The following is an 11,350-nucleotide window of genomic DNA, read 5'->3' as shown; positions in this document are numbered from 1 at the left end:
ATTGTCAGAGACTGGGCATTGGTTTGGAAAGCATAACATTGACAAGTGTTGCAGTGTTTTGCTGAGAATTGCTGACAGCATGCATGGGGCTTTGAATGATTTTGTTTCACACTTTAATGTTATGTGCTAACATTTCTTCAGACTCTCCTTAGCTCATATATGGTGTGGCTCCGGTCATGAATGATAAGACCCCGGGACTTCCCTTCTATCAGATGGTTCCTCATGAAACTCTGCAGTATGAGGGGATTCTATCTTTGCTCCTGCATTTCAGCTGGACGTGGATTGGACTCGTTTTCATGGATAATGACAATGGAGAAAGATTCATGCAAACTGTCATTCCAATATTTTCCAAAAGAGGGATCTGTTTTGCATTCAAAAAAAGACTCCTCCCACACACCTACATCAGTAAAATTAAAGACATTTTTGAAAAGGGGACAGAAATATATGGTAAACTGGTGAACAGCAAAGCCAATGTAGTGGTGGCCCATGGAGAATCATATTCCTTTGCACTGTTTAGATGGCTAACATATTATCTAGAACTGAACATGGAAAGCAAAGTAAAAGGCAAAGTATGGATAATCTCAGCGCACATGGAGATCAATGCATTTGTCTATCAAAGGGACTGGGAGACAGAAATATTCGATGGTACCCTGTCCTTGAGGATTCGCTCAAATGACATATCAGGATTCCAATCATTTGAAGAGAAGAGAAGTCCAATCAGCACAAAAGAAGATGATTTTCTTAGGATCTTTTGGCAACAAGCTTTTGACTGTCTTTTCCCAAGTGCAGAAGCAGAGGATGAGGATGAGGATGAGGAAGAGGAAGAGGAGATCTGCACTGGGAAGGAAAGGCTGGAGACCCTTCCTGGATCTTTCTTCGAGATGAGCATGACTGGCCACAGCTACAGCATCTACAATGCAGTCTATGCTGTGGCCCATGCTATGCATGCCAGGTCCTCATCTGAAGTCCAACACAGGCCAATGGTGAGGACTAATGGACTGACATTTAGGAATGAAGAGCCATGGCAGGTAATATTCTCTCAATACTCATGTGTGAAACCTCCATGTCTTTTGCTTTGACAAGAGCACTCATAATTTTCTCTAATTACCTTATCCATTTATGGCACCATACTCTGCATTCTGAGGGTTGACCTGGGCAATCCAAATTTTAGCACCCACTGAACCACTAAGCTCACTGTGTGAATTGGAGTCCAGGACCTACTTTAGCTGAACAGACTTTAGAGGATTCCTCTGGGGATAAAGTTGAAATGGGGGAATTAAAATTAGTCTTGGCTAATCTTTCTTGACTTCTTCACAAGGCCCAAAAAGTAGCTTTAATGCAACTCCAATTCCGTACATGAGTAGCCTTTTTCTAATCCTGGAAATAATCAATGACTTTCTTCTACAGCTGATGTTAGCCTTGTACGCTAAACTGGTATCCTTATTCCTTCTTGTTTCCATTTTCAACTTAGCTCCATCAGTTTCTTAGAGGTGTCTCATTTAATAACAGTGCTCAGAACAAGATTTCCTTCAGTGAGAAAGGGGAGGTGGTGCCTGAATTTGATGTTATCAATTGGAAGTTCTTTTCCAATGAATCCTTTCTCCCTGTGAAAGTTGGAAGGATTGACCTTGAGGCTTCTACAGGCCCAACACTTGCCATCAATGAGGAGGCCATTACATGGCACCACTGGCTTAATCAGGTAGGAGCCTCTGGTTGCATCCTTGGAACAAGCACTGACCTTAGGTTCTTTTGGCCTACATTCAGTCGACTCTAAAAAAGCATAATTCAAAATTGAAAATGCATTGGAAGAAGCATATTGGTTGAAGCAAAGACAAGAGAAAGTGGAGTCCCACATGGAGGGCTTTCTTGGCTAGCAATACTGTTGATTTGAAAACAGTGAAAGAAATTTAAGTACTGTTAAATTTATTTCAGTTTTTAAACATAAGGCATATCACAGTAAGCATTTTCAGAGTCCACTAAAATGCAGCCATGCAAATTCAACCAGTATTTGCTGTAAGGTCTTTCTAAAATTACGGATTGGTTAAAAACTGGAGAAGGGGTATGGCAAAGCTATATATATACCATCGCTTTTTTGTTTTTGTATAATTTTATGGAATTGTTATTGTTTTATTGTTTTTAATTGTACTTTAGGGAGCTGTCCTGAGATGCCGAGGGATGTGGTTTACGCGCGCGCGCACACACCACACACACACACACACACACACATAGCCACTCTGCCTATTTAACGTATGCAGTGTACCTCAGGCATAAAGCCTGGCTAGATGAATCACAAGAAGGGATTAAGATTGCCAGGAGAAATTTCAGCAACCTCATATCAATACCACTCTAATGGCAGAAATTGAAGAGGAACTAAAGAGCCTCTTGATGAAGGTGAAAGAGGAGAGTGCAACTTGAAATTCAAAACTCGACATTAACTAAGAACATGGCATCCAGTCCTATCAATTCCTGGCAAATAGATGGGGAAGAAATGGAGGTAGTGACAGATTTTATTTTCTTGTGCTCCAAGATCACCACAGACAGTGACTGCAGCCAAGAAATTAAAAGACACTTGCTACTTGGGAGGAAAGCTATGGCAAATCTAGACAGCATACTAAACAGCAGAGACATCACCCTGTAGACAAAAGTTTGTATAGTCAAAGCAATGGTTTTCCCAGTTACTACATATGGCTGTGAAAGTTGGACCATAAGGAAGGCTGAGCACCGAAGAATTGAGGCCTTTGTATTCTGGTGCTGGAGAAGACTCCTGTGAATCTCTTGGACTGCAAGGTGATCAAACCAGTCTGTCCTAGAGGAGAACAACACTGACTGCTCTTTAGAAGGTCAGATACTGAAGATTAAACTCAAATACTTTGGCCACCTAAAGAGAGGGAGCAACTCACTGGAAAAGACACTGATGCTGGGAACAATTGTTGACAAAAGGAGAAGGGGACAGCAGAGAATGAGGTGGCAGGATGGAGTTACTGGGGCAGTGGGTGTGAGCTTGGATGGACTACAAGGGATGGTGGAGGACAGCAGAGCCTGGAGGAATGTTGTCCATGGGGTCATGATGAGTTGGGCATGATTTTGTGATTAAAGAACAACTGTCTAATGCCATATGCCTGTCCCCAGATGTGTCGGGAATATTGAGTGAGATGTCAAATAGCCAGAGCCTGGTTATGACACCAGCCATAGACTTCAGATATCCACCAGCCAAACTGTGTCACAACAGGGCTCTGCGCATTCCAGTATAAAAAATTCTCAATGAAGTTGTAATAAATTAATAAACTGGAAAGGCAGCCAAAAAGCAAAGACAGCCAGGTCCTGAAAAAGTCATTTTTAAAGGCTTAACCAGAAAAAAAAAAAAAAAGCATGATGGGAGTATGGGGGAGAAAGTAACTTCTGCTCGTCCCATAAACAACACTTCCCACATTCCTTTTTTTTCCTTAGAATAATACTCTGCTCCTGTATTCCAATTTGGAATACAGTGCAGCATATGTGTTTGGAAGACTCAGGGCAGGTGCCCAAGGAAAATTCAGAAGTGTCCACTCACTTTTTTTATGAGTGTTTAATCAGGAGACGGTTTCAAACATGGTGCCATTTTTTGGCCCATATTCCAAGGCTGCAAACACCAGAATTACACCACATGTGCTCTTCTCAGCCTCAGAATTGAGAGCAGGAAGCATCCACCATGCATCCTTGCTGGCTGCCTTTCCTTTTCACTACTCCTGGCATCTGCTTCAGCTTTTACTACTGAATGGATGTTACTATGTTAGATCCATGCGCTTTCTGTTTGAAGTGCTGAGTCTATTCAGTACTCTGTTGTGGTGATCTGGGCATGGTGCAAAGCTTGTTGAAGTGGGATTTCTTTCTCAGTTGAGTTTCAGCCAAGGTATTCTACACAGCCAGTTCAGTCCTTCATGGAAAGTTCCATCAGCTTTTGAGACATGTTTAACATTCCAAGTGGTATGGTTTTGGGAGTAAGTTTGTTCTTCCCCAGTCCGGCTCCTCTTTCTGTCCCCCTTTAGACTTTCATAAGTGCTTCTTCTCTGCTGCAGTTCTGTTTCCATGATGTCTCTGTGAGCTGAAGTAGCAAGCGGCAGCAAGATAACTTGGTCCATCAGCATAGTGGACTTCTGCCATGCCCTTCAGCCCATTCTTTGGTGTACTTACAGCCCTGAATCACAGATGAAGTGAAAGAAATAGATGGATAAATATTATAATGAACTTGTTGTTCCCACAGTTGTTCAGTTAATTCCAGTTTCCTACCATCTGTAGGATATTATCTGTGTGCTTTAGAGTGTTGCTGGAAAAATCCAGCATGATGATGTTACTGATTTACAGTGGTTTGATGATGTTACTGGCTTCCAGGGGTTTCCAATGGTTTCATCTGCCTGCTGAAATCAATAGATTTGTTTGCAGTTCAAGGCACCCTTCCAAGAATAAATGTTTAGTCTTAAACTTTTCCAAGAAGTGCACTGTTCAGGAGTGCCAAATCATCCATTAAATTATTATTGTCTTTGGTGTATTTGTTTCTTCAAATTGAGGCTCTCCATGGGCACTCATCATCAGAGAAAGAACATTATCAATACCTGGAAGTGATTTCAGATTTGCACATTAGTGTATTGCCAAGTCAGTTTTGGAACTCATCCCCTGACTTGAGAACTTTCCATATTTATCAATGAATTCTATCCATATATTTATCCTGTTACTTTTTAATTATCATTATTCACATATTAGTCACAGCCACTTTCTGTATGCACTGAGAGTTGCCGTCCAGGTTCCAGCAAGAAAGTGAAGGAAGGGAAGCCATACTGCTGCTATGATTGCATCCCATGTTCAGCTGGGAAGATTGCAAGCCAGGAGGGTAGGCAATATGCTTTCATTGGATAAATGTTAAAAGCAGCTGTAGATTTGGGTGAATGTTCTTCAGTGACTGAAGTGAGTCTGAAGGGTTTGTAAGGGATGGGGTTGGAGAAGGGAAAATGTGCTGCTTCTCTTCCACCACTCATTGGGATTCTATATGATGAACCACAGCATCCTTCTGGATGAGCTGTCTGGGTTGGTATTTGAAGATGTAAAACTGCAGTAGTTCAAACAGCCTGAGATGGCTAATCCCTGATTCCTGTACGATGCCTGGGCAGAAATGTAATGGAGTTCTGCTGGGCTCTTTGTCACCCTCAATTCTGATCACTGTATACATGAAAACACTGTGGAAGGGAATCTGGAGGTTTGGACCAACATTTCATCAATATGACTTTACTGATTTTGCTAAAATTAACATTCAAATGGCTAAATGGCCTAAATGGCTTGAGGCTAAGTTACCAAAAAGAGGATCTTCTTTTACATACATTTGTCCAAACTTCAAAATCTTCCAAAGAGTTTCTTCTTTTGAAGTCCTTGCTAAAGACAGAAAGGTGGGTGGCTCCTAAGAAAGGAGACTTCTCTGTGGAACTACATTTGGTGAATGAACTTCCCAAGGAGGCTTGCTTGTTACACAGATTGAGCTCCTTCCAGCTCCAGGTGCACACAATGCTTTCCTGGATATTTTAACTGTTCACTTTCTGTAGTTTTAACTGCTTGGCTATATGTTAAGCAGTTGAGCTTCTCCTAGGTTTTGCTTTGGAGAAAGTTTTTATTCTACACTGTAGTTTGAAATGTTTGATTTTTACAGAGTTCTTTTATACTTACTGTTCTTTCAATACACACAAAAATCTTTAGCACTTTAGCAGTTGATAGATAAATAGTATAATACTGACTGGTGGGTTTGCAGGAAACAACAAGCAATGGTCACTTTTTGCAAAAATTAGTCTGTTGTGTTGTCCGAATGCAGTTATGGAATTCATGGTTTATTCAAAACCACACAAAGCAACAATGGCCTATTCTGTGGGTTTTTGAATGACCAAGAGTGGTTTTTTGGTCTGATCCAGAAAACACAGCATGCCCTCTGTGAAGGATTGTACCCTAGAGACATTTGGAAACAGTGGACAATTGCCACTCTCACTTAACAATGGTGCTCTCTGCCACTGCCTGAAAAAAAGCTTGTCATTTACTACAGACCATCACTGAGTTTTTAAGGTGGTGGAGAAAATCATCTGACAGTATGCATGGGGAACAGGCAGCGGTGCTCTCCCTTTCTTCATTCTGACCTGCCAGAGAGGAATACCAAACCTGCTTTCTACAGAGAAGACACATTGAAATCTCTGCATCATGGGAAGAAGCAATCTTTGTGCTCCTGCAAAGATTTCCCTGGTCAGTGATGTTCAAGCACCACAAGTAAACAAAACAAATGTCAGTCCAGAGCCTGAGCCTGGCAGCTGCTCCATTTGTTTTTTCAGACATTCAGAAATTCCTTTGATACAGATTTTATGACATTGATTCCTTTGTTTTGGTTTGTCTGTCTTCCTTTGGTAAGCTTAACACCCTCTTTCCCTTCCTTTCCTTTCCAGACATGAATGATTGCAACGCATGCTCAGATACAGAATATCCAAGCCAGAATCAGGTTTTCTGTCTTCCCAAGACCACCACCTTCTTGACCTATGAAGAAGCTTTGGGACTCACTTTAGCCCTCCTAGCACTTGCGTTTTCTTTCATCACAGCTCTGGTGCTGGCTGTGTTTGTGAAGAACCACAGGACTCCCATAGTCAAAGCCAACAACCAGAAGCTCACCTACACTCTGCTCAGCTCCCTCCTGCTCTGCTTCCTTTGTGCTTTGCTATTCATTGGTGAACCTCAGAAGCTCACCTGCCTCCTCCGTCAAACTGCCTTTGTCATCATCTTCTCAGTGGCTGTTTCTTCTGTGCTGGCAAAAACCCTCTTGGTTGTTCTGGCTTTTATGGCTACTCAGCCAGGATCCAGGATAAGGAAGTGGTTGGGAAGGGATAAGGCCAGTGTCATTGTCCTTTCCTGCTGTCTCATCCAAGCAGGCATCTGCAGTGTGTGGCTGGGAACATCACCCCCTTTCCCAGATGTTGACCTTTTCTCCACGGCTGAAGAAATCATACTGGAATGTAATGAGGGCTCAGTGATGATGTTTTACTGTGCCTTGGGCTACATGGGCCTTCTTGCAACCATCAGCTTCACAGTGGCCTTTCTGTCCAGGAAGCTGCCCGGCAGTTTCAACGAAGCCAAGTTCATCACTTTCAGCATGCTGGTCTTTTGCAGTGTTTGGCTCTCTTTTGTTCCTTCTTACCTCAGCACCAAGGGGAAATCCATGGTGGCTGTGGAGATCTTCTCCATCTTATCTTCCAGTGCCGGATTGCTGTGTTGCATCTTTTTCCCCAAATGTTACATTATTGTGCTGAGACCTGAGCTGAACAACAGGGAACAGCTAATTAAAAGAAAATATTGAAGAACACATGCCCGTCCTTCACTATCATTTGTAGTCTAGTGGGTTCTGCCGTTTTGGAAATGTGATTCAAGTATACCGCATGGAAAAGCTCATTTAAATATGAGGTACTCCAATAGCTATTTCATGCTTGGAATCCTAGTTTACTCAGACATAAGAACGTGTCCCTGCTTCATATATGCCTTCATGCCTGTCCATCCACCTAACTCCTGCCTAGGTCCAACTTATTCCTATGTTTATGTTATCTTTATCTTGTCTCCATCTACCCAGCAGGTGCCTGCATCCTTCTCTTCCTAGCTCACATTGCTTCTTATTTTGAGTCTCTTATCAGTTTCTGATCTTTGGACTGCACCTGGATTGTGCTTTTGCCCGAACCCTCTCCTATCCTAAGTTCCTGACCTTGGACTGTTGTAGTATGTGCCTCTTGCCTCTGGCCCTCTAATTCTGGTGCCAGTCTCCATCCTTCCACTTTACCCTGTTCCCTGTACCCTGATCATAGCCACCTATTACTCAAATTTTGGACCTGAAAACTATCATTCTGCACTGATACTGCTGCTCATTTAAACAATAAAGTAGGACAGTAGTGACATGTTTCTATGAATTGTTGAAAAGGAGATGCTATAAACTTCACTGCACATAGCATATTTGATGCACATCTCTACCAATGTGTGGTTGGAAGCTAGAGAAAAATGAACATGCTTCATAAATATGAAGAGGATGAAAAGCTGGTAATACTCTTGGCTTGAATCCCATGCAGCATCTGCCTGCTTCATCTCAAACTCAGCTCACTTCCTCAAAGAGAGCCAGGCAAGAGGAATTCTGCAAATTATCACTGAATGAAGAATGAACCACAGGCAAGACAAGCAGTTCTGTACATGCCATAGATGAGGGAAACACCTAGTGGAAATGTAGCGCTCCATTCCTACTGAACTTCTCATGACAAACCTTCCATGTCAGGTGCAGCAGTACAAAGCACTAGTGGCACAAAAGAAGGATGTTGCTAGCAGTGGTGGGATCTCCACACCTAGTGAGGGCTGCCAAGCACTGGACAAGCTCACCAGGAACTTGCACTCAGGGACACAGCAAGCAGAACGGAGTCCAGGCAGACATGTCATCTGGGCAGCTGGTTTGCCATTATATGTGTAGAATATTGGATTGCTGGAACTTTGGTCTGATCCTGCATGTCTTCCCTTATGTTTTGATAGTCTTCATGTTTCAACACTGACAGCTGTATGTTGATTGGTACCAATTGAACCCATTTGCTTTCATTTAGCTCTGCACATCCATTAAACCAGAATGATGGAAGAGTGCAAGGACATCACATAATAAATGTTCCATTTCTTGAAAGTTTGCCTTCTGGGAATTCATTTATATCAGGAGGAAGAAAATAGACACTGAAAAGAGGCAATTGTATCTTATTTTCCAGATTAGGATGCTCATACAATGCTTTCTCCACTCTGCATAAATGTCTAGGGGAGGGCCAGCTGAGTAAACAGGAAGGGCAAACCTCCCAACCTCCCCACCAGGTAGACTCATTTCCAATCAACTCTAAATCCTCCACTGTAACCAAAGGAATGTTGGCCTCAAACCTAATACAACATTAGGAAAGAGCTTGGATATAGGGGGCAAGCATGGATTCTCTTTTATTTTCTCCAATCTGGTCCTAATAAGGAAGAAAAACCCTTGTCTAAGGCAATGTGCAGTGAGTTGAATTGCAAGAAAACTCATTTCATTGAAAAACATTAAAAGTGTGCAAATGGATAGGAAGATACAGAATCAAAATAGGGCAGCACCCAAATATATTCCTTTGGTAAATATATGTTATAAAATATTACAAAATTAATTTTTTAGCCCATGTCATACTGAATGGAAACAAAATGGTTGTACGATGTCATGGGGAGATCATGAAAGGAAAAACATTAGCATATCATTGGACTGCTTCATATAGGAAGGCTGTATAAAATCTGCTCCCACTTGCAATGTATGGCTGTGAAAGCTGGACCATAAGGAATGCTGAGCACATTAGAATTGAGTCCTTTGAATTGTGGTGCTGGAGAAGACTCCTGTGAATTCCTTGGACCGCAAGTTGATCAAACCAGTCAGTCTTACAGGAGATCAACCCTGACTGCTCTTTAGAAGGCCAGATACTGAAGATGAAACTCTCCTGAAGGATTCACTGGAGAAGGACCTAATGCTGGGAACAATAGATGGCAAAAGAAAAAGGGGATGACAGAGAATGAGGTGGCTAGATGGAGTCACTGAAGCAGTAAGCGTGAGCTTAAGTGGACTCTGGGGGATGGTGGAGCACTGGAAGGCCAGGAGGAATGCTGTCCATGGGGTCGAATGCAACTTCACAACTAGCAACAACATAAAATCTTCCCCCCAGTAAAAATTCTGGACCAGTACATTTGAACCAAACTTTTACCCTCTCAGTGCTTTACCTGTGGTCTTGAACTGTCCAATATCTCTGTGCACATGACAAATAAGACTAATTTCCATATTATCCTTCATAAAGAAAATACCACAAATGTCCTTTCATTGAGATGTTCCAAGCATTAATTCCCCCATGTTTAGATGTAACAACCATATTTGTTGCCCCAGCAATACAACAGGGTAATTGCAACTTTGAACTAGTTGTTAACCTACAATACAACGATCAAAAGGGCAGCAATTAATTCTGCTGCTGGAAAAAACCCCAATGGAGTTTCAAATGACCACTGGCCAAATTAGACAGAATACCATGAAGGCTGTTATAAATATGCCTTGAACAAGGCAGAGATGAAAAAGTGATTTGGAATAATCAAGGTTCCTGTGCTGCAATTTAGGATGCTTCCATATCAGCTGCCCAAACTGTCAGCAGACAAAGTTTGTGTTAGACAATAGTATTGCATCGCAGAGTTGTCGAAGAAGACAGGGAAGTCTGGGTGTCCAGACAAGAGCTGTCCTTGTGCTAAGAATGGTGCTCTTGGAGGTCTTGCTTCTCACCCTCTTTTCCCAAAGTGTGCGCCTGGCACACATTCTCAAATGCAGCAGGTGGGAGCCACCCTTCCCTCTGCAGGCCTACTTGCCAGGAGACATCCTTCTTGGCAGCATTGCTACTCATGGTTTCTTGAGGTCTAGATCAATAACTTTCACGGAAGAACCTGCACCAGACTCACTGAAATGGCTCATGTAAGGATTGAGATGTTGTCTGATTTCTTTGTTCTTCATCTGTCACAGACATGATCAGTCCCAAGTCCTTCTCTAGGAACTAGCTGAAGCTGAAACCTAGTGTCAGCCCATGGGGGAAAATATCCATTAATGCCTTTACATCCCTTTCATTCCCTCCAACCACCAGAGAATCAAGCGGCAAATGAATGCAGGCATGGACACTACACACATACATGGAGAGTCACTTATGGTTCATGCATTTTGTAATGCAATTTTCCCAAAGGCCACTTCCTCAAGACTACATATTTCTAGCACAATTTCCCCGGTATCCTTGTTTGAAGCCCACTTTCTCACTTTTCCCATTTTTGCATGCAGCCTTGTCACTTGGTCCCAGGGACTGAGTCCCATCAAATTCAAAGCAGCTTGCCATTTGCTGTGGATATGCATACTGCTTTGCTTTGCCAATGCTGACCCTCATTATATGACATGCTCTTTTTTAACCCAGTCCCCAAACTCAAGTCACCTTCTTTCTAGTCATGTTTCATAGCTGCTGACTTCCATACTGAGCCTCAGCTGTCATCTCTCCCTTCAGCATGGTCCCCAAGAATTACCAGCATCTCATGGCCTTGGCATTTGCAGTGAAGGAGATCAATGAGAGCCCTCACATACTGCCCAATTGCACTTTGGGCTTCCGCGTCTATGACAGCTATGACAATGAATGAAGGACCTGCCAAGCCACCCTGCGACTCCTCTCAGTGCAGGAAAGATTGGTCCCCAACTATGCATGTGACACCCACAATATTCTAAAAGCAGTTGTTGGGGCTCTGGACTCTGAAGTCTCTCTCAATATGGCAA

General features: G+C 42.6%; 1 protein-coding gene across 1 annotated transcript; it reads left to right on the top strand.

The window, feature by feature from the left end:
* Positions 1-881: 881 nt before the first annotated feature.
* On the top strand, positions 882-7,348 carry LOC123016570 (vomeronasal type-2 receptor 26-like). Its single transcript, XM_044417082.1, has 4 exons — positions 882-1,028; positions 1,472-1,699; positions 4,738-4,864; positions 6,447-7,348. Exons 1-4 carry the CDS (start codon positions 882-884, stop codon positions 7,346-7,348), a joined length of 1,404 nt encoding a protein of 467 aa, XP_044273017.1.
* Positions 7,349-11,350: the final 4,002 nt, after the last annotated feature.

Source organism: Varanus komodoensis, unplaced genomic scaffold, assembly GCF_004798865.1.
Source record: "Varanus komodoensis strain SLA01 unplaced genomic scaffold, ASM479886v1 scaffold86, whole genome shotgun sequence".
In the NCBI taxonomy this organism is placed as follows: domain Eukaryota; kingdom Metazoa; phylum Chordata; class Lepidosauria; order Squamata; family Varanidae; genus Varanus; species Varanus komodoensis.
The sequence above is the reverse complement of the archived record's forward strand: the minus strand, read 5'-3'. Positions and strand labels throughout refer to the sequence as shown.